Source organism: Aureobasidium namibiae, assembly GCF_000721765.1.
Source record: "Aureobasidium namibiae CBS 147.97 unplaced genomic scaffold scaffold_5, whole genome shotgun sequence".
Classification (NCBI taxonomy): domain Eukaryota; kingdom Fungi; phylum Ascomycota; class Dothideomycetes; order Dothideales; family Saccotheciaceae; genus Aureobasidium; species Aureobasidium namibiae.
The window spans coordinates 544,184-569,566 of record NW_013581204.1 but is presented as its reverse complement, the minus strand read 5'-3'; the positions used below and the strand labels follow the sequence as shown (position 1 = coordinate 569,566).

The 25,383-nt window shown below is 52.9% G+C and overlaps 9 protein-coding genes across 9 annotated transcripts; 3 read left to right on the top strand and 6 right to left on the bottom strand.

Annotated features, from left to right (window-relative positions):
* Window positions 1-150: 150 nt before the first annotated feature.
* On the bottom strand, window positions 151-2,247 carry M436DRAFT_42643 (glutaminyl-tRNA synthetase; the record flags this gene model as incomplete). Its single annotated transcript, XM_013573547.1, has 2 exons — window positions 151-1,056; window positions 1,183-2,247. 2 exons carry the CDS (start codon window positions 2,245-2,247, stop codon window positions 151-153), a joined length of 1,971 nt encoding a protein of 656 aa, XP_013429001.1.
* A 286-nt stretch (window positions 2,248-2,533) lies between these two features.
* On the top strand, window positions 2,534-6,472 carry M436DRAFT_42371 (uncharacterized protein; the record flags this gene model as incomplete). Its single annotated transcript, XM_013573488.1, has 1 exon — window positions 2,534-6,472. One exon carries the CDS (start codon window positions 2,534-2,536, stop codon window positions 6,470-6,472), a length of 3,939 nt encoding a protein of 1,312 aa, XP_013428942.1.
* An 831-nt stretch (window positions 6,473-7,303) lies between these two features.
* Window positions 7,304-9,059, bottom strand: M436DRAFT_43207 (WD domain-containing protein; the record flags this gene model as incomplete). The annotated part of the gene is made up of 3 exons (XM_013573652.1): window positions 7,304-7,488; window positions 7,543-8,454; window positions 8,504-9,059. The coding sequence occupies 3 exons, from the start codon at window positions 9,057-9,059 to the stop codon at window positions 7,304-7,306; spliced, it is 1,653 nt and encodes a 550-aa protein (XP_013429106.1).
* Window positions 9,060-9,469: 410 nt separating this feature from the next.
* M436DRAFT_80329 (starch-binding domain-like protein) lies at window positions 9,470-10,399 on the bottom strand (the record flags this gene model as incomplete). The annotated part of the gene is made up of 2 exons (XM_013573867.1): window positions 9,470-9,992; window positions 10,047-10,399. The coding sequence occupies 2 exons, from the start codon at window positions 10,397-10,399 to the stop codon at window positions 9,470-9,472; spliced, it is 876 nt and encodes a 291-aa protein (XP_013429321.1).
* A 1,253-nt stretch (window positions 10,400-11,652) lies between these two features.
* On the top strand, window positions 11,653-12,912 carry M436DRAFT_62304 (uncharacterized protein; the record flags this gene model as incomplete). Its single annotated transcript, XM_013573708.1, has 1 exon — window positions 11,653-12,912. The coding sequence occupies one exon, from the start codon at window positions 11,653-11,655 to the stop codon at window positions 12,910-12,912; it is 1,260 nt and encodes a 419-aa protein (XP_013429162.1).
* A 258-nt stretch (window positions 12,913-13,170) lies between these two features.
* On the bottom strand, window positions 13,171-15,138 carry M436DRAFT_42864 (uncharacterized protein; the record flags this gene model as incomplete). The annotated part of the gene is made up of 1 exon (XM_013573585.1): window positions 13,171-15,138. One exon carries the CDS (start codon window positions 15,136-15,138, stop codon window positions 13,171-13,173), a length of 1,968 nt encoding a protein of 655 aa, XP_013429039.1.
* A 2,115-nt stretch (window positions 15,139-17,253) lies between these two features.
* M436DRAFT_42151 (Pkinase-domain-containing protein) lies at window positions 17,254-19,301 on the top strand (the record flags this gene model as incomplete). Its single annotated transcript, XM_013573436.1, has 5 exons — window positions 17,254-17,358; window positions 17,422-17,589; window positions 17,643-18,512; window positions 18,603-19,031; window positions 19,065-19,301. 5 exons carry the CDS (start codon window positions 17,254-17,256, stop codon window positions 19,299-19,301), a joined length of 1,809 nt encoding a protein of 602 aa, XP_013428890.1.
* An 817-nt stretch (window positions 19,302-20,118) lies between these two features.
* On the bottom strand, window positions 20,119-21,312 carry M436DRAFT_43287 (NmrA-domain-containing protein; the record flags this gene model as incomplete). The annotated part of the gene is made up of 2 exons (XM_013573663.1): window positions 20,119-20,596; window positions 20,654-21,312. The coding sequence occupies 2 exons, from the start codon at window positions 21,310-21,312 to the stop codon at window positions 20,119-20,121; spliced, it is 1,137 nt and encodes a 378-aa protein (XP_013429117.1).
* A 1,990-nt stretch (window positions 21,313-23,302) lies between these two features.
* M436DRAFT_42734 (glycoside hydrolase) lies at window positions 23,303-24,749 on the bottom strand (the record flags this gene model as incomplete). Its single annotated transcript, XM_013573560.1, has 3 exons — window positions 23,303-24,257; window positions 24,310-24,519; window positions 24,664-24,749. The coding sequence occupies 3 exons, from the start codon at window positions 24,747-24,749 to the stop codon at window positions 23,303-23,305; spliced, it is 1,251 nt and encodes a 416-aa protein (XP_013429014.1).
* Window positions 24,750-25,383: the final 634 nt, after the last annotated feature.

The window sequence follows — 25,383 nt, the reverse complement described above, 5'->3', positions numbered from 1 at the left end:
GAAAGCAAAAAAGAGCATGGGGTATTGGGACTATCTCCTAATGATTCCTTTCTTTCTTGCCAATTCCATTCGTGATTCTCATAACTCAAGCCTCCCGTACGCCGTCCTTATGCTTCGCTTTTGACTTCTCCAGAACGACATGATGCCTCTCTACTTTTTGCTGGTATCCTCCTTCAAGCTGACAATGCGGTTCAGAACGATCTTGTCGGACGAGCTGTCCTTGTCGACACAGAAATAGGCGGTACGCAAGCCCTGGAAACGTACAGCTTCGGGACCAGTGTTGCCCTTGGCCTCACCCTCCTCCTTGGGCCATGGTGCACGCTGCTGAATGTCGAAGAAGCCAGCCTCGATCATGGCGTTCTTGTGCACAATCTCGCTGTCGGGGTTGACGTTGTCATAGTAGCCACCCTTCTTCCAGTCAAGCTCGTTGGGACGAGGGTTTTTGAAGAGGGAGTTGAAGATGCGAGCCTCGGCCTTGATTGGCGACTTGTGGGCTGCCGATTCACCGATCCAGTGGATGCGGGCCTTGCCAGCAGGCACCTCGGCGCCATACTCGGCACGGATCTCGTTGACCTTGCCATCCTCGCCCTTTTTGAACGATGTGCAGCGCAGAGGGTGCTCAACGTATAGCAGACCGACAGACTTGCCAGGGGCGAGACGGTAGAAGTCTGGATCATCGACCTCGCGGAAGTCATCGCGGTCAATGTAGATAGTCTTGGTGAAAGGAAGCCTGTGCATGCCCTTCTCTTTGTCCTTAGGATCGAAAGGTACCTCACGCTCCTCTAGGTAGTCTTCGGGAAGGTTATCAATAACGACCTTGATGGGGTCGAGGACAACGATCAGACGCGGGACGGTACGCTCGAGGTAAGTGCGGATGGAAGCGTCCAGCATGTGCATCTTTGTGTCGGCATTGGCCTTTGTGACACCAAGGTCCAGGACGAACTTCTTCAAGGCGCCAGGAGGAACACCGCGACGACGGAGAGCGACAAGAGTGAAGAGACGGGGGTCATCCCAGCCACGGACGACTGGAGGAATGGTCTGAGCACCTGCGACAGGCTTGGAAATTGCAGTCTCAGCGCCGGCTTCTGCCTCACCAGTCTCTGCGATCTGAAGCTCTTCAGCAGCTTCAGCAAGCTCGTCCTCTTCCGAGGGCTCCTGGCCACCAGCATTGACACCCTGGACCAGCATCTGAATTCTGCGCTTGGAAAGGATGGTACCCTCGACGTTGAGTCTGCCGTACTCGCGCTGCATAGGGCCCTTTTCTTCGGAAGCGGGGAGTTTGTGGTCAAGTGCCTCGAGGAGCCAGTTGTAAGCAGGACGGAGAGTCTCGAATTCGACGGTGCACAAGGAGTGGGTGATAGCCTCGAAGCTATCGCACAGACAGTGGGTGAATTCGTAAGTAGGATAGATTCTCCACTTGTAGCCGGTGCGGTGGTGGTAGTTTTGTTCCTTGACTCTGTAGGCGGCGACATCCCACATGGAGGGGTTCTCAGCCAGAGTCTTCAGCTTGGCCTTCTCCTTCTTGGTCTCGGGCGAGTCCTCATCGGTGATGGCGTATTCTTCAGGCTTGGTACCAAGATACTGCTTCATGCGCAGGAGAGCCTGACCAGCCTTGTACTTTCCGTCTCTCATGGCGCGGAACTCTTGCAGAGACTCGGCGACAGGCCTGCTCCAGTGGCTACAGACGGAACGTGGGCCATGATCAGAGCCTCCTCTTCCCTTCTGAAGCTCCTCGGCAGTACAGTGACAGACGTAGGCCTTGTTGCGGTTGATCAGCTCCTCGGCCAGACGGTACAGCTCGTCGAAGTTATCGCTGCTGTAGGTAATGTTGGCGGGCTCAAAACCAAGCCAGCTGACCATGTCCTTGATGCTGGTGAAGTAGCGCTCCTCCTCCTTGGCAGGGTTGGTGTCATCGAAACGCAGGTTGCACTTGCCGCCATAGGCTCTGGCGAAACCGAAGTTGACGGTGATGGCCTTTGCGTGACCGATGTGGAGGTAACCATTGGGCTCGGGAGGGAAGCGGGTCTGGACATGCTGGACGGGCTTCTCGTTGTAAACACCCTTCAGCCAGCCTTGCTTGAAGTTGGCGTTGGGGTCGGCAGGCGCGGCGGGAGTGCTTGCGGCGGGCTGTTTGGCAGGAGCGGCTTCCTTGTGCTTTTGCTTTGCCGCCTTTGCAGCGGCCTTTTTGGCGTCCTTCTCGGCCTGGCGCTTGGAGATCTTCTTTTCCTCGGGGGCTGGCTCGGCCATGATGTTTCTGTTGTGTGTTGCGATGTTCCCAGAGAGACAGGACTGGAAGCTAAATTATTGCTCACAGAGTTGCTTGCCTGCTCTCCGTGCCCGCGTCCGCGTCCGATAAGCTGATAAGAACACTGCCACGACTTTTGGCCTGCCACTCTGATGCGGTTTCTTGAGCCTTCTATGCTTCCATGAGGCGACGTGTAGATACCACTACAGCCAATTTAGCTATATTCCCTGCCATCCGCCATCATGTACGTCCTTCTGCACTATCCCTCCACCACTCTCTCCCTGACTCATGTCTTCCTCCAGGGCGCCGCTCGTGGATAATGCCCAGGTCAAGTCGGCCTCGCTCCACAACCCGCTGCCTCTGGCATTGCACACCTACATCTGGCCTTTCCTGATCATCTGGCCCGTCTTCTTCTCCTTCTACCTGTCCGAGGAACGCTATGAGAAGCACTTCAACGGCCAAGAATGGACCTTTGTCTGGTCTGGCAGCATTGTCACCATTCAATCCCTATTCTGGCTCTCGACCTTCTGGAACATCAACATCCGCTCCCTCTTCACCACCACACGTGCTTCTGATGTGCGCAGTGCTCGCTTGATCAAGCTCCTCCCCGTCGAAAATGCTGGTTCTGCCGACATCTGCCCCATCGAACGCGAAACCGTCGACGGCAAGACCAACGTCTCCTTTCTCTTCCAGAAGCGTCGCTTCCTCTACTCCAACGACACTGGCACCTTTGCACCTCTCTCGTACCCTCTAGATCAAGAAGTGAAGCCTACAATCGGCGAATTTCAGAAGTCCAAGGGTCTTACCACCGCACAAGAAGTCGCTCGCCTCCAGCAATACTATGGCCCCAACACCTTCGACATCCCCGTTCCCTCATTCACAGAGCTGTTCAAGGAGCATGCCGTCGCACCCTTCTTCGTTTTCCAGATTTTCTGTGTTGGTCTCTGGATGCTCGACGAATACTGGTACTACTCTCTCTTCACCCTTTTCATGCTTGTCGTCTTTGAGAGCACTGTCGTCTGGCAGAGACAGCGCACTCTGACTGAGTTCCGCGGCATGAGCATCAAGCCTTACGATATCTGGGTATACAGAGAAAAGAAGTGGATCGAGGTTCAGAGCGATGCTCTCTTGCCCGGTGATCTCGTCTCGGTTGGCCGTACCAAGGAGGACAGTGGTGTCGCATGCGATATGCTTCTGGTTGAGGGCTCAGCTATCGTGAACGAAGCCATGCTCTCTGGTGAGAGTACCCCTGTTCTCAAGGATTCTGTTCAGCTTCGCCCCTCGGATGCCCGCATCGAGCCCGAAGGTATTGACAAGCTCGCTTTCTTGTATGGCGGTACCAAGGTTCTCCAGGTCACTCATGGCAACACTGGCTCGGATGACTCGGACAAAATCCACCCTGTTATCTCTGGTGTTCCCGCGGCCCCTGACAATGGAGCTATGGCTATCATTGTCAGAACTGGTTTCGAGACCAGCCAAGGCAGTCTCGTCCGTACCATGATCTACTCTACCGAGCGCGTATCGGCCAACAACGTCGAGGCTCTGCTCTTCATTCTGTTCCTTACTGTCTTCGCCATTGCTGCTTCGTGGTATGTCTGGACCGAGGGTGTCGCCAAGGACAGAAAGCGCTCTAAGCTACTGCTGGACTGTGTCCTCATCGTCACTAGCGTCGTGCCCCCTGAGTTGCCTATGGAACTGAGTTTGGCTGTCAACACCTCTCTTGCTGCTCTCAGCAAGTATGCCATCTTCTGTACAGAGCCTTTCCGTATTCCCTTCGCTGGCCGTGTTGACATTGCCTGCTTCGACAAGACTGGAACCCTTACCGGAGAAGACCTTGTCGTCGATGGTGTTGCTGGTCTTACTCTTGGTCAGGAAGGCGCTCCCGCCGAGGCTGATGGTGCCCAGACTCAACTCGTACCTCTGAACGATACCGGTGTTTGTACCACTTTGGTTCTCGCTACCGCCCATGCTCTTGTCAAGCTCGAGGATGGAGACGTGGTTGGCGAGCCTATGGAGAAGGCCACTCTTGCATCTCTCGGTTGGACTGTTGGTCGCAACGATACCCTCACCAGCAAGACTGCTGTTGCCGCAAAGGGCGTCGGTCAGTCCGCCGCTGACTTGGTTCAAATCAAGCGCAGATTCCAGTTCTCCTCTACTCTTAAGCGCCAAAGCTCCGTTGCTACTGTCGTCACTACTCAACGTGACTCTGGAAAGAAAGTCAGAAGCACCTTTGTCGGTGTCAAGGGAGCTCCTGAGACCATCAGAAACATGCTTGTCGACGTTCCTCCCAAGTATGAAGAGACATTCAAGTACTTTTCAAGAAATGGCGCTCGTGTCCTCGCTCTTGCCTACAAGTTCATCTCTACCAGCGACGAGATTGGCCAGAACAAGATCAACGACATGAAGCGTGAGGAGGCCGAATGTGACCTTCAATTCGCTGGTTTCCTCGTCCTGCAGTGTCCTCTCAAAGACGATGCTATCAAGGCTGTCCGCATGTTGAACGAGAGCAGCCACCGTTGCATTATGATCACCGGTGACAACCCTTTAACCGCTATCCATGTTGCTAGAAAGGTCGAAATTGTCGACCGCGAAACCCTTATCCTCGACGCTCCCGAACACGACGAATCTGGTCAGAACCTTGTCTGGAGAAGCATTGATGACAAAATCAGCATCCCCGTCAACCCTGCCGAGCCCATCGATCCCGAGATCATCAAGACCAAGGATCTTTGCGTTACTGGTTATGCTCTTTCCAAGTTCACTGGCCAAGCTGCTCTCAAGGAAATTATCCGCCATACTTGGGTCTACGCTCGTGTCTCGCCCAAGCAGAAGGAAGAAATCCTGCTTGGTCTTAGAGACGCTGGATATGTTACTTTGATGGCTGGTGACGGTACAAACGACGTCGGTGCACTCAAGCAAGCCCACATTGGTGTCGCTCTTCTCAATGGGACCGAGGATGACCTTAAAAAGATCGCTCAGAACTTCAGAGAGACCAAGATGAAGGACGTCTATGAGAAGCAGTGCGCTATGATGAAGCGCTTCAACCAGCCTTCCCCGCCTGTTCCTGTCCATATTGCGCACCTCTACCCTCCTGGCCCCGGAAATCCTCACTACGACACTGCCATGGAGCGCGAAGCCACTAACAAGGGCACTACTAGCGAAGTTCTCAAGGCCGTCACAGAGGCCAAGCACAAGGCCGAAGTTGCTACTGCTACCGCTACTGATGGTGAGACCAAGGCACCTTTGACTGTTCAGGAAGAGCGCAGAAAGAAAGCTCAGAATGCTGCAAGTGCCATGGCTGAAAAGATGTCGATCTCGATGATGGAAGATGCTCTCACCGACGACGAACCTCCCACGATCAAGCTTGGTGATGCCTCGGTCGCCGCTCCCTTCACTAGTAAGCTGGCCAACGTTGTTGCTATTCCCAACATCATTCGTCAGGGTCGTTGCACTCTTGTTGCTACCATTCAGATGTACAAGATCTTGGCTTTGAACTGTTTGATCTCTGCCTACAGTTTGAGTGTGTTGTACCTCGACGGTATCAAGTTTGGCGATGGCCAGGTCACGATCAGTGGAATGCTGATGAGTGTCTGCTTCCTCTCCATTTCGCGCGCTAAGACTGTTGAGACACTTTCCAAGGAAAGACCTCAACCCAACATCTTCAACCCTTACATCATCGGTTCCGTTCTCGGACAGTTTGCCGTCCACATTGTCACTCTGATCTACATCTCCAGATACGTCCAACGTACTGAGCCCAAGAAGTCCGACATTGATCTCGAGGGTGAATTCGAGCCTTCGCTTCTCAACTCCGCCATCTATCTCCTCCAGCTGATCCAGCAAATCTCGACTTTCGCAATCAACTACCAGGGCCGTCCTTTCCGCGAATCCATCAAGGAGAACAAGGGCATGTACTACGGCATCGTCATGGTCACTGCTGTCGCATTCTCCTGCGCAACCGAATTCGTTCCCGAGATCAACGAGCAACTGAAGCTTGTTCCCTTCACCACCGAGTTCAAGATCACCATGACTTCCATCATGGTTCTCGACTACTGTGGCTGCTGGATCATTGAGAAGGTGCTCAAACAAATGTTCAGCGACTTCCGTCCCAAGGACATTGCCATCAGACGTCCTGACCAGCTTGCCATTGAATTTGCACGCAAGAAGGAGGAAGAGGACAAGATTGAGCAGGAAAAGGTTGCAGCGCTTGAGAAGCAGCTTGGCAAGGTATAGATGACCAAAATAGACAAGAACCCTGTACAATACAATTGAGTAAGAGTGTCTATGTATTTTTTTCGAAAGAGTTCAGAACTTTGCCAAGATGATTCATCTTCTTGTCGGCCATGCTTGGTGTAGTAGTGACGCTGGCCCAACTAGGTGGCTTTCATCTCGCTCTGTCTGTCGCGCTGTATGTAGTGTTGATTCTTGACAGAGCCCCATCCTTGTACATCGCGATATCTGTATGATCACAAGGCAGCTGTGCTAGCTGGGTGACCCTGACGTATGTCTTTGACTGACAGGCACCAGCATCAAGCACTGTGTTTAGAAGGTCAATGTCAACAGAATGATGGAAGTATGTAACAATATGGTGTCCTTGGAGGGCAAAGTTAGTGCTTGGTCATTCGTGTTGAGCTTATTCTCCGTGAGAACATGAGAAGCACAAGTTTATCGAGTTGATGAAGTGGACCATGCAACATAAAATGACCGACTCAACCAGCATGGCCGTAGCATCCAGTCCATGGATCTAGCATACCGTCGAGATCAACGTCAAGCAAATCTCCACACTTGAAAACCGAGCTACATAGCTTATGAGACACGGATCCTTGAACTCCTCTGCACGCAGACCAGCAATGCCCGATCCAGCAAAGGACACAAAAAAATAACAGATAACGGATAGCAAGATCATATCAAGGTCGAATTGTTGAACGACCCGAACTCCGAGATGCAATATGATAAGAAGATAGACAAGTCGTCCTAGCGAATTAGGAAATAGTGGTCATGAAAGAAGATCCACGGTCAGTGGGCCGATTAGACCATCTATTACATAGTAAATCATTAGCATATTTAGATTGCGGTGGACAAGATCCTGGCAAAGACATACATTCTGACTCTTCTGTCGTCGCCAGCGGAAGCGAAGATGGCTGGATCGGTAGGATGCCAGGCGACCGAGTTCACGGTGCCAGGGGGATGTGCTTCAAGTGCGACAACGAGTTGTCCGGTGTGTTTACGCCAGATATAGACTCGTGAATCTGTAAACCGATCAGCAAACTTGGGGCTTGTCAAATGTCAGTGCATCGTGTTACCTTCGCTGCCACTGATGACAAAATTCTCGCCAGCACCGCCGAATGTGCTTCTTATGACAAATTCACTCTGGGTCAGGCCGGTGTAGCGTTGCAAAACTTCGCCAGTATCTGAGTTTAGAAGTAATAGACGTCCTTCATTCATACTGACTAGGAGCGACTTGCCATCATGGCTGAGAGTGGCACAGGTGAGCCTGTCCTCCATGACCCATTCTTGGAGTTTCAGACGTGTCTTGAAGTCGTAGACGATGACGCGGTTGTCGTTGCTTATAGCGACAAGCCGGGATCCGTCGGCCGAGATGGTACAGTCATTCACACGGAGACTTTGAGCATCGTTACTGCTCCACGAATAGAGTATTGACTGGTCTGATAGTTGGTAGAGGCCAAGAGGTCTTCTGGAGTCCTGCGAGCCGACGATGAAACTTTGGCCGTCAGGGGCCCAGGCAGCTGTGGTGACGGGATAATGGAAATGGTCAACAGCACCGACACGAGTACCTGTGCGGGCTTGATAGACTGTGAGCTCTCTTGCTTGGGAGCACGCGAGAATGTATGTATCGTCTGGGCTCCAAGAAACGTAGCAGACCCCGCACTCGTTATGAGGCTTTTGCTGATTCAGACGGCTGATGGGCATCCAGGACGTGGTGTCGTAGATGATGACAGTATTGTCTTTGGAAGCGGTGGCCAGCATGGAGCCGTCGTGGGAGAATTCGAGATGCCAGACTTCGTCTCGATGGTGTTGCAGTTCGTGGAAGATGTGTAGGGGAAAGTGATGACGTTCGCAGACGTGGTCATGCAGTAGGGAGGGAGGCTGAGTGGTATTGTGATATAGACATTGATCGATGTGCTGCTGCTGGACGTGGTCTAGGAGGACGGCGAGGCGGTGTTCGGGTATCATGACGGACGGCGATATGGATTCTGGAAGGATGGTCAGCATGGCAAACGGTGTGGGTTGGAGAAAGCTTACTCGACAGTTCGGATAAGAGGTGTCGCCTCGAGTTGCCGTCAGCACCATCCCACTGTGCTTGTCGGCGCAGGTCGTCTGCTCGGCGACACATGATCAGACTGGAGAGGGCGTGTAGGCGGGCGACATCTTGATGCAGCGGGGTCAGCTCTTGTCGGAGGACCATCAGAGCCTTGGAGAGGTCGCGCAGCTCGAGCAGTTCGAGGTACTTTTGCTGGCGTATCAGGAAGACCATGTCGTCTCTGTTTGCTCCTTCACACAGCGGTAGGCCGTCGTGGCTGGCGTCGCCAAACAGCAAGGCTTCGGCATCTGACCAGTGGCCATTCTGGACAGCGGACCGGAAGGCAGCAACGTTGGGAAGCTCGAGTTCGAAACCGCTCTCTTGACTCAGTTGGCGGGCGGTGGATTGGTAGCCCAGGTCCGAGAGGCTCTGGATGAGCAGGCGCGTCACTTCTTGTCGATTGTGGCCGTAGAAGTGTGTGGCGGTGGGCGGCAGCTTGTCCGAGGCGCCATTCGAGGGATTCGATGGGTGGTGGTCGTTTTCTGGCTGGAGGTGCATTCTGGCTCTCTTGTGGGCGGCCTCTGCCTCTGGCGGCGACGCACTGGGCGGACGCGGACGCTTGGCGGCCAACAGTGCAGCCACGGTTCAGGACGAGTCGACGTGTGTCACGGCGTCTGTGGTAGAAGCCAGCGGTGTGTCGGGAGTCGTGTGTCTGTCGCAGCCTGCTGTCAAGTGTTGGGGCCGTAGTATTGCTAAGGTCAAGTCTGCCCCGCAAGGTGGAAGGGAAGCTCTCTCGGCCCATGACGTGCGTCGGCCAATCTTCACATGTCACATCAACACCCTCCTACACTCTCCTCCTACCTGCACATACTTTCTCACAGCTTCAGACTAGGTTGATCTCGCAAGTCCATGAACCTTGATCAATACATCATGACGTTTCCTCCTATTGAACTACATGCAACCCATCTCTAATTCACCACCGCATCACCACCACCTCTAAACCAGTCCGATCCAAGACTGATCTCACTGCAAGCCGAGTTGGCCGGAACAGTATACTCTCGGTTCTCGCAACATTCCCAAGTCTCTGACCCATCCGCGTGACGCATAATATACTTGTATTGGAAGCTTGTGCCCTCGGAAATGTCGAGTCTGGCTCCAAATGTTGGTGCCCCCGCGCTCTGCGGGTTCGTCACCGACATCGACACTGCCTTGGTTGGCGACCAATTGCCCAGCTCTGGAATACTGCCAACAAGCACAATCTCATCTCCGCTCTCCTCGTACGATCCACTGGCCTCGAAGATGGTCGTCGCATCGCTAGAGCTGCAAGCTTCTGCCTCGACTTGAACAGACACACTGCCGTTGCTAGCCATGTTGCAGTCGCCATGTGCGTGCTGCTGGTACATCACCTCCTGTCCGTTGATCGAGCAGCTCAGCGATGATGTCGTGTTGCTCATGTGTGTCGTTGCCGTTGCGAATATCTCTTGATTGAGCCTATCACTGGATTAGTCAAACATACGACATCTTTTGCCACCATACCACACTTACGCTGCATCGGTAAAGTTCTGCTGTACAGCAAGACTGAAGTTGCCAATGCTGAAGTACGGGAACAACTGGAACCGGAAGTCGTTTGTTCCGCAGCCAATCCATTTTCCTGTAGGTACAGCCATGCTGTAGGCCTCTGTCTCGAGCCAAGAATTGTCTCCCCAAGATGTCTGGCAAGTTGTCGATGAATCCGCTCCGCCGTTTGAGGACAAGACATCGAATTGGATCCGGTAGTAGTTCACCTGACCGGCAGGATTGCCATTAGGTTGGTGCGTGTTCAAGTTTGTGATGACAAAAGGTGAGTACGCCGCTGCGAAAGAGCAGAAAGCAGCAGCAGATCCAATTGTCTTCCACATGATTGCTATACACGAATTGGAACAATGAGAAAAATGGCAAGAGGAGAACAACGACGGGACGAAGGAGAGAAAAGAAAAGAGGAACCTAACTCAATGTTGCACTTCCTACCTCATGAGGTCGACTTGCATATGTTTCGTCAGACGCAACTGAGATCCTCCTGCAGATCTCCTCATTACACGCGCAGATGCACAGAGGCGGCACAGTAACAGAGAAAAAATGATGCCTGGTGCCTGCAAAAACTCCACAGTCGCAGGTTCCACGGACCAAACTGCGCTCCAGGACGTGCAGGAATCAGGAACTTGTCGACTTTACCCATGCCGTGTGCTGCATGATCGCTCGAGCATGCGGGCGGCTGTACCCGCTTGCCGGCAGATTTGACTTTGGTTCTATTTTCAAACGTTCGGGTTGCTTGATTTTTCTTTGGCTTGGGCAAAGTCAGATTCAACCATTGGTCTCACGAGTAGGGACCGAGTGCTTGGATCTTGAGATTGATATCCCATGCTCACCGCTGGATTCCAGCTTCTGCGTCAACTGCTAGTGGAAGGCCTGGTTGCATTGGTCTATCGACTGATCTATTGAATTTGAAAAACACCTGCACCCCACCCTATTCGTGCTACAGGACGCTTTAGGCTGCTAGAGCTACAGTCCGTTTCTGTTTATAGCCTTCCAAGCACGCGGTGAACTGCATGCGTCAAGAAACGAATCCCAAATGTGGAGCGAATTTTACCACCTTACCCACATCCTAGGCAAATGCCTGTATACTGTCACGCCAATACAGGATATAGTCTGAAAGAACAATCAAGGCAACTCAGCCCACCTGGTCCGACCACGTGAAGGTGAGTGCTATCTGGAGGTCCATAGATTTCGCCGCCAACACTCTTTCAGCCGTCAGCAACAGAAGGACCTCCCCCGCCGCCGTGGAGACTCTCCCAATCTCGGACACCAACCCAGTCGTTCTGGTCGCGTAGCCTCCTTGACTTTACACAAGGACCACCGCCATCACCATGGAGTCTCAAGCGGTCGAGGACGCCAACTAGATCATGCTCGACAGGGAGAATTGTCAACCCAACACCGCAACATCAGTCACCATCGTCGCTTCAGTCGAGGACGCCATGAGACATTGCCTGACTCGTCCCGCAGCCGTAGCCGGCCTCATCGTCGGACATCTACAAGCCCACGTCGCCACCGTGACCGCGCCCGTGACACGCCGAAGGGGAGCCCACACGTAGGATCACACTCCACGCGGTCCCCGATGCATGAGGATGATAGGCATGTGAAACATTTCCATTCAGACGGGAAGGATGCCCTCAGCTATACAAAGCCCTCACAATCACTACACCATCCTCAGCAATTGCATCACAAGAGAAGGAGCAAATCCGGGTATATGCAGGCTTCAGTTGAGCAACTGCCTGTTCAAAGGTCTCCAAAGAACGTGGCTTCACATGCTGTCGACCGCATTGACCATCGTCGCCAGTCTCGCTCCACAAAGGGCAGTCCACATCCCTTCCATGAACAGCGTGGTCATCATGGCCAGCCTTGGTCCTCGAATGGCACTTCGTCCGCCTCTCCCAAGCAGCGCGGCCTTTTAAAGACAGGCTTCGTAGCCGACAGTGATGCATGCAGCGCATTCTCGGATGTTAACGACAGTGAGGACCATGCTGGAACCACAGCAATGGAACCCACCGCTGATCCTCGGGCTCTTTCAAGTACGACTGCCACCATACCCATTTCGACTTCTACTCAGACGACCACAAGTCCCCAGCCAGCTGCGCTCGCCTCCACGGTGAACGCATCAGGCTCATCTGTTGCGATTTCTAACCTGTTCCGCGAGTTCAATGTCAATGAAAATGGCGCGTTATTCAAGGCGATGCAAAGACAGAAAGCTAAACAAAGCGTCGAGTCGCTTCCCGGCGGCGACCTTGTTCAAACGAACTCGAGGCCCCGGCCACACCCATTCGCCCCTACGGTTAATCAATCAGTTACACATCCTCATTGCCCTTCGCATGCAAGGACACATTCTCAGGAGTCAGTGACTACGGTTCATTGTCTACTTGGATGCGCGTCTACGTTTAGCAACACTGCAGAACACCTCGAGCATTTCACTTCATTCAAGTGTCCCAATACCAACAGCGGCGAGTTGCTCGTCTGTGATTATGAAGGATGTGATTATACTTTCCCCGGCTCCCTCTCATCCATGCGATACACACACTGGGAAACTCATCACATGAAAGATGCATGGTCGCGTAATGGATTCGCTGTCCAGTGGAATGATGCACATCGCTCACACAATGTCGATCCCTTCATCGGCCCAGATGCACGTGCTTGCTACAACATGCTAGTCCACAGTCCAGACGATATCCTTGAAGATGTGGCGACGCCAGTTGACAACATGTACGTACACTGCACAGGAGCTAGCGACGCGAATTATGAAGCGGGCGAGAAGCTCCAGCACAGCGACCGTGAGCCAGTGATGCTACGTACACTGAGTCACCAAACTCATTTTGTGCCTTGATCGAGGATGTTGCAGCTGATGGTGATGACTCGTTCATCTTGCCTTGCCATTCTCTGATTGGAACCGAACCTCATCATTTGGATGCATTCAATGAGGTATCCCGTGACATTCACGGCGAGCAGACGGCACTAGCCTCTTCTGTCTAGTCTGGGGCACAACGAGAAGAGATGCAGAAGCGTTCATTCGAACTGATGTGATATCATAATTCATGTGCAAGAACTATTTAAAATTCCCTTTTCCAAAGTGATCAACATCCCCTCAGCCCTTCTTGAACCCAAACTCCTCGTTGTCTCGCCCGAACGTCTCATGGTCAGCCCCCGTACTGGCACCGGGAGCAACAATTTGAAAGCGCAACCCAGAAAACCCAAGGATGCAATTGAACGTCTTGTCGCGTTGACGGACATGCTCGAGCTTCACTTCCTTGCCGTCTGTGAATGCGAGATGAATGTCGTCCGATTTGACCAATCCGACGGTCTTGTGGTCGATTTTCTCAATCTCGACGAGCTCTGACCATAATCGACGCCAGATCTCTGTTGACTTCCTCTGGAACCGAAGGCCATCTGAGAAGATTATGAGACGGCCGGGCATGCCATGCATGGCGCAGCGGAAGCTCAGGATGTCGAGCCCCCCAAGAATGCTGGTCGTAGACTCCGTCGAGTGGAAGCTTGCAGCATCGTCATCATCGCTATCCGACAGTAGATTGTCCGTTGCTGGCCGAATTGATTTGGTGTCTGAGGCAATGTCGAGACTATCGACGCGCACCGCATTTGCTGAAGAGAGATCATTGTTCCACTCTTCCTGGACTCGCTTTGCGATCAGTTCCGCTCTGGTCTCTTGAGCCTTCTCCCTCAGGTATGACATTGACCAGTCTGCGTCGTTGGGAATGCCCCAGAAGATGTAGTTGAAGGCGTTGACGACATGTCGATACTCGGGATGGTGGTGAGCAACATAGCGGGAACCAAAGAACATGACAATACAACACATGGTGACGATTTTGATAGAGTACTCACTGGGTGTGAAGACACCAAGCAGGATTGCCGTCAGGAACCAGAAGAGAGTAGCCCAGGTCAGTCTCGGATCAAGCCAGTCATAGAAGTTGTTCAGCATCTCCAACGTGTCGGCGATATCAGACAGCTGCATCTGTATCTTGGGACCTGCCCTCTCGATCAGAGGATCAACCCAATCTGCTCCATGTTCCTGCAGGAGAGCACTGAACTTGTAAGCAGAACTTCCCCTCTGGAGTGTAGACGTGTACGCCTCGCGCATTTCTTCAACCTGCTTGTGCTGGTATCTGTTCTGTAATACAGTGACAGCGCAGTATGCCAAGATGAACGTTACGACGTAATCCAGATACCAGATCAGAATCCAGATAGCCAGCCACCTCTTCGTCTTCGCAGGGTCTTCCCAGAGGTACAGGCTCCGGAGTGAGAGGAAGAAGGTCTGCCATGGCGAAGAGGCGATGAGAATGCGCTCAATGAACCGTGATGAAGCCTCTCTGTCGAAGGGAGGCTGGCCGGTGAAGTCCACTTGGCCCATACGGTTCACAGCAAACGACTGCATTGCATTCAGTTGACGCGCCTGCAACCAGGCCATCCAATCGACACGGCGCTCGCCAGTTTGAGCGTCGACATAGCTGTAATCCTCCTTTGCAGGCGACGGGAACTCGCGTTTGGGAAAGACAAGGGCACGCCTGAAGTGTCGGCTAGATGTCCAGGCCACTTTTCTGCTCTGTCGCAAGCCCTCTATCCTTCTCACGCGCTCACGCTGATTATCGACAGCTTCATGGTCATCCGAGTCATTGGAGTGAAAAGCATCGGTTTTCGCTCTCGAAAGACTGTCTTGTGCATCAAGAAACTCCTTGTCAGCTTCCTCGGAAAGGTAGGGTCGGTCCTTGATGGCTGCTTTCGAGGCAGCAAACTTTTTGGCGGCATCCTGAGGATGAACGACGATTTTCACGCCATTTGAGAGACCCCCAGCAATGCGAGTCGAGAGACTGGGCTTCGGGGCGACCAGTTGAGTAGGGTCAAAGGCCGGATCGTGACGGAAGTCTTGGTAGGGATCATCTTCTAGGCCCACGGTGGCTTCCTCCTCGGGGGCCAGAGTGTGTTTATTGAGATGTAAGAGGTTCTTCGTCTTCGCCTTGGTCTCACGGCCCAAGCTCTTGACCCTTTCTTTAGTCGAAGATGAACGCTTTGGAGACGAAGCGTTGGCAGCCTCAGTCATCATGAATTGTATTGGGAATGGTGTGCGTTTCTATGTGAGCGCGCATGATGCTGCAGCGAAAATTCAATGCTGTGACGGACTGGTATGCACAGCCAGGAGTCATGATGGGTGCGCAAGAACGGCAGTTCGTCTCTTTGTCGCCTGGTGGCCACGGTTCGTCCTTCGTCACCTGCCCCACACCTCCAGCTGTTCGATTCTTGATTTACGGAGGAGATCCCGTTGAACCAGCTTCGGTGGCCACACTCATGACGTTCGAGTCCCACGAAACACTCTGCCGAATTGTACTCGAACAACACGATGATACTCCATGCCGCCTGCTCGATTCACTCGGAGTCGCGTGTCAAGTCTGAGCTTCCGGGTGGAAGCTTTTGAAACTTCGAGAACGACTAGAGAGCTGCTGGGCGCCTCAGCTGTAAGCACTGACGCTTGCGGTTCGGATGAATGCGACCATTGTGAGATATTGTATCTTGATTCTTGAAGCGCTTCGGGTCCTTTGATGCTCCTCAAGGGAGCTGCAGGGCTGGGATAAAGTTCGGTTCCATTTATGCACCATCGATAACCGAAGTCGATCTCCTGCACTCGTCATGCTCACTAGTCACGTCTAGGAAAACACACCGACCTCTCGTCCTCACTTCACCGCTGCCTGTTTGCAGTCTCGACAAGGAAAAAACCTCTTTCGACTAATCTCGTAAACAGTAGCCTAGTCTGCTGTCAAAGGTGAGGATTGACCGCCAGGTTTGCTTTGGTGATGACTTCATACTCGTAGAATAGTTGCAGCCCAAATCTCTTCAAAGCGTCAAGAGCCATGGCGGGCCGAAGCAACGGCGGTTTTGCGACCATGTGACTGGTCAAGGTTCAAGGATTATGAGCGGTAGGACAATCTCCGACTGGACGATGCGCAAATCAAGGAACGAGATAACAACGGGTATCGAGATCTGTCAGTCTTGAATGGGTACCTTGATGTTTGTCGAGCGAGTCAAGAACAGCTCGTGTTGTTGAACAAGGAGTATGGGATGATTTTACAACGTCTGATAGGAAGGGGGATGTTGATAACGTCGAGAATGTGGTCTCGTGGGCGTACCGAGTGGTCTGTGATAGACCCTGTCTGGACAGGGCTGTAGAAGGGTCAAGGGTACATGTTGTAGGAGGCCTGATGGTATCGGCCGAGAGAGAATGTGCATGGTAGGCATGGGCAGTCAAGAGTGTTGTCTTGTTTTGAAAGCAGAAGGGCAATGTCAACACACGGACACGTCGAGCAGTGACTGCCGCTGTCACGGAAACATTGTCAAGCAGATGGTCATACGGTCAGTGAGGTAGAGTGCGAGCAGGATATGAAGGCTTGTGGTGCGTAGGGTTAGGCCGGTAACGAGTAATGTCTTTGGTAGGCTCGTGACGGCAGGTAACGGGTAGGCCGACGATTGAAGCAATACAGGGCTTCGGAGCGGTGGACGAGGAAAAGGACGGACGCGTCGACAATAAGATTGCTGCAGCGACGGTTGTCGAGTGTCGAGTTGAGGCTCTCTTTGACTCATTGACCTTTTTGCGGTCGTGGTGGTACCATGGTTAGCAAAGAATCGTCATAGAAGAAGCTCCTTGGCTGCGACGTTAGATTGGACTATCAGTGCGTAGGCGGTGTTCGGCATTTCTGGAGGCCCAAAGGCGTGGCAGTCAGGACGAGACGACGACGTGCAACATGGAGTCGAACAGACGGCCATGGAGTGCAGTCAAGATACAGCTGCTGCAGGCAGGCGGCTCACGGGCGATCAGATATTGGGCACGGCACAGGCTTATAGAAAAGCAGAGAGCGACGGGAGCATTCACTTGTTAGTATCAGGCTGGTGTGGCAGATCCGAGGTCGTCGTGGCAACGCGACGGGTTGGCGTGGCTGGCGTCTGGGGGGCTCATCTTCTTGTCAAAGCTGCGACATGACTAGGACTGAGCGCTCGCTGCTACTTGGACATAGAATTTGATACAAAAGCCCGCTGCAACCACTCGCATACATGCTTCGGCCTCGACTGTCCAGCTCATCTTCTCTCTGTCTACCGCAATCCCCAAGCTAGACCAGACCGAGGCTGCACAACAAACATAACAATGCATCCCACTCTTGGAGACGCCGCAATGGCCGACGACTATCACATGCTGGAGGAGCTGGGGAGCGGAAGTTTCGGTGTTGTCTACAAGGCTGTCGAGAAGACCACTGGCGACCTCGTTGCTATCAAACACGTACGTCTTGCCCTGTCCCCGGTTGGCCCCCACCACAACACTGCCTGACCACCTGCCCCACAGATCGACCTCGAAGGCAGCGACGACGACATTCAAGAGATCCAGCAAGAGATCGCGCTTCTGAGCACGTGCTTGAGCGAACACGTAACCCGCTACAAGGCCAGCTTCGTCCGCGGCACAAAACTATGGATTGTTATGGAATACCTTGGTGGAGGCTCGTGCCTGGATCTGGTATGTCCACAAAAAGCTACCCAACACCCAAAACACCTTCTGACACATGCTAGCTCAAATCCGGCACCATCAACGAGGCGCACATCGCCATCATCATGCGCGAGTTGCTGCTGGGTCTCGACTACCTGCACAACACCGGCAAGATCCACAGAGATATCAAGGCCGCTAATGTTCTCCTTTCGAGCTCCGGCAGGGTCAAGATCGCTGACTTTGGAGTCGCCGCCCAACTGACAAACATCCAGTCCCAGCGTCTCACCTTTGTCGGCACTCCATTCTGGATGGCTCCCGAAGTTATCCAGGAAGCAGGCTACGATTTCAAGGCAGACATCTGGAGTCTAGGTATCACTGCCATGGAGCTTGCCAACGGTGAGCCTCCACACAGTCAGGTCCATCCTATGAAGGTCCTGTTCTTGATTCCCAAGGAGAGAGCCCCAAGGCTCGAAGGCGGCACATGGACCAAGGAATTTCGCGACTTTGTCGCTCTCTGTTTGAACAAGGATGCCGACACGCGACCTACCGCAAAGACTCTTCTCAAGCACAAGTTCATCCAGCGCGCCGGAAGGGTTGATTCTCTCAAGGCGCTAGTCGACAGAGCACGCAACCGCATCGCCAACGAGAAGAAGGATCGCCTGAGGTATTACGAACAGACTTTGCACGAGCTTCACGCTCCAACTGAAGACGACGATTGGGTCTTTGACACTGTCAGACCCGGAACCTATCACTCTCAGACCGTTAAGCCCCGCGATCCTTCACACATGATCGCTTGGGACAGCGAGGCCGAAGATGCTTTCGCTGCCATGGAAAGCCTCGACCCTACCCTAGGAGAGTCACCCTCATACGACCCCGCTGCTACCATTCGTACCTCCAAGCATCCCTCTAGTTCTCCTTCTCACCAAGTTGACCCTTCCGCTACAACTCGCAAAGTATCTGGCTCGACTCCTACCGCACGCCGTGTCAGCAGACAAAGCTCAACCTCTAATCACCCTACTCTTCGTCACTCCGTACAAGCAAAGCAGCCTCTGGGTCTCGACATGTCGTTCGGCAACGGGGCTTCGACTGTACGCCAATTCAAGCGCGTGCCATCTGGTGGCGCTCGGCCTTCAAGTTCGAGCTCATCACAGACGGCTGTCGAAGATACCGAGAACCAGCCACCTGCCGCGCCTGTGATGATGCCTGATACAAAGGAAGCAATTCTTGGAAGACGTACCTATGTCAAGTGCATCGACCCAGCACTACAAGAACTGTACGCTTCCACAGCTCCTGGGCCCAAGCAGACTGCTCTAGCCAAGGTGGCAGAAGCTTTGCACACCTTGGACGAAGCAGATCCCGAAGGTGAACTGTTATTGCTCAAGGCCATCTTTGAACGGGTGCAAAAGGATCCTAGACTCGCCGCCCAGATCATGCCACTCTCACAGCTTGCTAGCCTTCGCAGCAATCCCTCAGTCAAGAAGACACCTCTCGTGACCGAGAAGGAGACTCTTGTCACACCCCCAACCTCGCCTTTCAAATCAGAGATGGCTCCCAGCACCCGCTCGATGCGTCGACAGAGTGCCTTTGTGGACAGCGAACGCGAAAAGGTTCTCCGCACCGCCATCCTGGAAGACAGGATGCCCGGCAAGGTCGAGACTGGCCTCGAACACATCGGCATGCTAGCAGACGCCTTGTATGGTCGCTGGAGCGAGGGTCTGCGCATGCGATGGCCCAACGCATAGATGCCCTGTCAACACATCGAGCCCCGCTAACGCTTTTCGTTTCTCATAATGTTTTTTTTTCTTAATACTTATATAGCATAGCGTGTGTCGGTTATGGTCTGGCGTTGTCGAGTGAGGAGGCCGGCACCTCATCGCTCTTTCCATCGCCCTCACTTTTTTGGTGTTTTTTGTCCTTTAGCTTTATACCTATCTGGGAAACTATTGTCGGTCTGGAGTACATTTGGTTCGGAGAGCGAGCGCGAGCGTTTGTGATTTTTAGCCTTTCTTGTACACTTTCGAGGCTTTCTGGGAGTTTGGAAAAGGGTTGGCAGCCTGGTCTAAGGGCTTGTTTTCTTGTTGGTAGATATATAACGAACAAGCAATTGTGCTTTATTTATATTCACTTTGACGATCCTGTTGCAATCGATGAGTAACCCGAATGGCAAATGGCAAGAGCATGCCCGCGCGGACAAAGGCCGTAATGCACTGTACGCCAACGCTGTGGTTTGCAAAGAACAAATGAACAACTCCCCCACGCACACATCAGGCGATCCGAAAAAAAGAGAGGTCGCAACAGAACCCATCACATCACATCGGATGGATGGCTAGAAGGTGAACAAGGTGGTACCCATGACCGGGTGGCCGTACGTTTGTCGATTACTTTTCATGCCGTGTAACGCCAGTATGCTCGCTTTGCTTGCATTAAAATCCCCCAATAACACCTCTGAATGCACTTTTGATTGTCCTTGATTGGATAGGATAAGAACTCCTCGTATTTGCGCGTGTGGTCGATTGCGGAGTCACAATTATCCGTGTAGCCGAGGAAGGATGCGGAGGATTAACAACTGCCCACGAAAAAGTTGTGGGCGTCCGCTTCAGGGTGATTGAATGGTGTCCGCATGCCGGGTGTCCAAGATGGTGTGGGATTCGTGGTGCTTCCAACACTGCTCTCGTCACGCTCTTCATCCGGGTCTTCGTTACTCTCGGCGTATTCGGGGAATTCTTTGTCGTCGTCCATCCACGTCAGTCCGTTGGCGGCCTCCTCGTCGGGGAACACTTCGCGAGCGTACTCTTCGAGTGATCGGTAACCCTCCCATAGGCTTCTGGCTTCTTGTGGATACTCCAAGGGTCCAAAGTAAGGGGCTCTCTTTTCTCCAAGAGTTTCCTGGAGTGATTCAAGGTGTTCCCGATAGCCGCTAGGGATCGAAACTTCGATATCGATCGGTCCATGTACATATTTGACCGGTCTACCTACACCGCGCGAGAATTTGACGCAAGCCTGGGTTGGACTCAGTCGTTCAAAAGCAAGCGTAACCCTGTTCGAAAAGCGTGAGTTTATAACAATCGGAAACCATGGCATGTTGAAAAATTACCTTTGGCCCTTCCAGGAATTCGGACCCATCTTGAAGATTTGCAGGAGAGCTGGGCCAACATCATGCTCAGCGTCTAGCCAGGGTAGTGGATCATGAGGATGAAAGGGGGCTCTCCACAGGAAGCTGCCATCTTCCTGGAGTTCCATGCGAAATAGTGGATAAGGCAGTGAGGTGAAGTTATTGTTGTAGATTCCAGTGTAGGTGAAAGTGGCCGGGATTCCCAGTTGGCGAACGTAGTTCTCTATCGTAAACTTCTGCGACCACAATGGAAGCGGCCTCCAGTCCGGATTGTAGACAGAATGATCGGGCATGGATGAGTAGATGTAGTGAGTTACGCCTGCTCTTTTGGCAGCGTCCGCGCAGGCTTTACCAATGGCGACCTCATCGCCCCAGTGAGTGGTGTTGATAAAAGCCAGCTTAGCACCTTCGAAAAGGTGGTTTAGGAAGGGGATCAGGTCGGCCTTTGGTTGGCATAGATCTCCCTCGACGATTTCGACATTAGGCAAAGCAGCGAGTTCCTCGGCAACCAGTCCATCGCAAGTCCGGACCTGCGCTCTCACACGCCAACCCACAGCAGAGGCGACGCGAACAAATGAAGCCGTCTGACGACCAGTCGAGTTGATGGTAACTACAGTCTTTGTCGGTCCCATCATAGGCATTATTATACCAGGAGTATCGGGCAAGCCACCACGTGATATGGCGACCGTGCCCGGGTTTGAAGAAACCGTTTTCTTTTTTGCAAAGAAAATTGAGGGGCGTGGAGCGACAATGCCAGAGCGAACGGCAACTGAGGGAAAGGCGAGGAAAAGGTGCCGGGGTCCTTGGGATTGCCGGTGGTTGAATGGTTGTGCGAAGGAAACAGATTTAGACGATCAGCCAAACAGAGAAGGCTTGTGCAAACTGGCCGCGAGGGAGGCAGGAGGAGACGCTCGGATGATTGGCCGGCTTGGTTCACTGCAGGGAGCAAGGTTTCAATCTGAGGTCAGGGCGAGGAGTCGCAATTTTGTACTTTGCGACAGGGCCCCTCGAGTCCAAGGTACGAATGTGTGGGAAAAGGTGCGGGGCAGGTGGGAGGCAAGGAGGCCCGAGGAGGATGGAACAAGTTGGCAAAAAGAGAGGCCGACACGTCGCTGCTGGCTGACAACCGGCTCTTGTTGACGTTGTGTTTTTTTCCTCAGACGGTAGATGAGAAGCCGTGATTCATGTGGCTGCGCGAAACAGCGAAACCGTGCATTTTGGGTACAACATCACACGCCCGCTGGCTTGCGACCTCGTGGTGATTTCCTGCTCCCTCTGTCGAGCACATTTTCATCTTTTTCGGACTAGGCTTAGCAGCTTTACATAATCGTTCCTCATGCCACGCCTTGCTGGGCCCGCGATCGGAACCATGGTGAGAACTATGTGTCAGTCTCCACTGCCGCATCAAAGGGGCTCTCGGAAGCACTGCACGCTTCCCAGAGACACAGAGCCCTGCCGTCTAGCCCGCCGTGGTCGACGACACAGCCGCGTGACCAGCCAGCACAGCGAGAACGTGAGTTTTGTTCGAGTAACAGCATGCCATACGAGGCTAGAGCCGAAGGCTGTCTTGCGGGGAACTCGAATCGGGCAGGTCGAACAGCCGTGCGCCAAGTCAGGACATGTCACCGATTATCCAGCATCTCCGCCGCCTCTCCCATTTGATGCCACTCCCCTAGCCATGGGGCCCATGACCATATGTGCATCATCATTATCATCATCCCGCCGACCTGTGAACCACGAGGAGTGTCGATATTGGCCGTTGGTTGATCGTCCCGTACCATTTTCCTCGTGCGATCGAAGCCGAAACCTACTGTTTGCCGGCAGTCTGAAGAAGCTCTCGTCGGTCTGTGCCTCCGGTCCAGCATCGCATTAATGAATACAATAATATCACAAAATGCCTCCTCTTCCTCCGAGGCTGTTCCATGACCCCATTCTAGCAAGGAATCACGCGACCATCTTGACGCCTCCAAGGATCAAATGATGAACTCAACCACATACAAAGTCGCACAAGTCCCACCCGGTTCGATGACGCGAGCAGAAACGGTAAAGACATCATGGATACACCATAACAACCCTACAAGTAGCTCACCACCAGCTTACCTCTAGCTTGGCACGCGGGATATTCTAAATGAACACGATCACAACACTCTGCTCGAACATATATATATTATTGGTTGCAGTGCGCAGCCTCCCCATGTGCTACAAGTCCGTGACTCTCTCCCTCCTCCCGCGAAAGCGGAGAGTGGCTTCTGCATTATAGAGAGGCACAGTGGTTTCTTGTTCAAGGATTCAACCATAGAGAGCCCAGAATGTATCCTATCTCAATGGTCACTACCCTGTCTATTGAACCTATTGTGCATTTCTACGGCTACACGTGTTACAACCCCTTACACATGAAGTCGAGAAACAAGCATCTAGGTCATTTTATTCTCATGTCTCTGCCAATCAGAAGCACTCCCGAAACTGCCACGTGGAATTCGCAATTGAAATAACCTCACCGATGAGCATATGTATACCAATCGACTACGAACATATATCCCACGTGTTTCTCCATCTTTCGAAATCATCACTCGATCACAATCCAAAACGACAAATTTTGCGAGCCCGCCAATTTCCTGGACACTTTGGAGGTCAGCCGCTCTGATTGGTTTGACAATATTCCGAGCTTAGCTGGTGAGACCCTGTTGCGATTGTTAGCATACTGACAATCTGAGAATGTAGATTTGGACTTACGTCGATGCAACCATCGTAGGCGGCCTTGCGGACCAGGGGTGTGTTGTACCCTCCAGGCTGGAAGAAGAGATCACCGTATCCTTGGCCAGGGAAAGTCGAAGGGATCCAACTGTATGAATCATCAAAGTCCCAGGCAGTGATTCCGACACAAGCGTCCACATCTGCGCATGCGCCAACAGAACTCTCATAGTCGAGGACCTGCTGCTGCTGAGCTGCAGCAGTGGGAGGCACTTCTGCCCTGATGTCGAGCTCGGTGATCGCAACGTCGACGTTGAGGGAAGCAAATGCTTGCATGTTGGCGGATTGAGCGGCCCTAGAAGGGGTTTCTCCAACGATGAAGTGGGACTGCAGACCAACACCGTCGATCTGGATTTTGGCATCCTTGAGACTCTTGACGAGTGCTTGTGCTGCTGTGGACTTGTTTCCAGCGCTCTCAATGTTGTAGTCGTTATAGTACAACTTTACGGAGAGCTTGTTGGCCTTGACAGCAGCTTCCGCAGCTTTGAAGGCAATAGCAACATACTCGGGACCGATGGTGTTGAACCAGATGTCAGATCTCCAGGTGGAGTTGTCGGCCAAGTTGCCGGTGCCGCTATCGCTCAAAGCCTCGTTGACGACATCCCAGGCGTAGCAACGGTCTCCGAAGTGCTTGACGAGGTTGGTGACGTGGTTCTCGAGCACTGCGGTCAGATTTGCCTTTCCCCATGTGCCCGAAGTGAGCCAGTTGGGAAGCTGGTTGTACCAGTTCAGGTTGTGGCATCTGACAAGTCTGCCAGGAGGTGCAGCATCCGCAAGGAAGGTCTCCGCCTCGGTGTAGTTAAAGACACCCTGCTCAGGCTCTGTGAAGACCCACCTAGTAGACTGTTAGTTTTGCACTCTATGGTAGATAAGTCATTGTGTCTTACTTCATGGCGTTAGCAGGTGTGACTTGGCCCCAATCATCTCTGTTGGCAAGTTCGGCGCGGTAGTACTTGTCAGTTGTTTCGTTGGTGCCAGGCACGTCCGCAGCAGTACCGAAGTAGAGCTTTCCGGCCTTCTTGGCGTAGTCGTTCAGGCCTTTCTTGCCAGTAGCGGTTGCCAACAAAGTTGTGGTCTGGACAGTGTTGGAGGCAGAGCTAGTGGTAGTGGTGACGACAGCAGAAGTTGCAGAGCTGTGAGTCGAAGTGTGGGTTGAGGTGTGGGTAGAAGAGTGAGAAGTAGAGTGAGAGGTGGAGTGAGAAGTTGAGTGGGAGGTGCTGTGGGAAGTGCTGGTGCTGCACGAGGTCGACTTGTAGTCCGCAGCGGGCAGAGCAGACACCAGAGGAGCTGCCAACAAGCCAAAGCTGAGAAGCGAACGGATAGACATCTTTGAAGAGGATGTAGTTTAACGAATGGACTGCGGGTTCTTGCTTGATGATGAGTGTAACAGAGACGAGTGCCTACATCTTTATATACTGCTCTTCACAGCGCTTCTCTACCTTACAGACCACCGGATAATCTGTTCATACCCTAGCATTCATGAGTTCCTGCATGCATGAATCTTGATCAAATTCCATTGCATGTGCGAACAGGCTAAACAGACAAGGTTTCCTTCTGGCTAGAAATTGCAGAGGCTTCGTCGCAATCGCATATGGAAACTGAATGGGAGTGTAGCTGAAGAGCACTGGCCCTTCGGGGCCCCACCCAAGCGGCAGGCGAACAGGCAAAGAGCAATCATGTCCTGCTCGTTGCTCCACACCCGCTCCCGCATCCGCATTTGCTTCTAATGCGGAGACGCGGGGCGGTTAAACGAGATATTGGTGGAGTTTTTGGTGGTGGAAAGGAGATTTGAAGGTCAGAGCCTCGGCATTGGGTTTGATATGTGGTCGAAAGCTAGCATCTTGCCCCCAACATGTTGGTATACCAAGACACCGGTTAATGTGTCGGAAAGCTTAATCTCGCAAACTCATTCCACCAAGCATTACCAAGCACTGTAGCAAACGAGCCTCCGTGGTGCATGC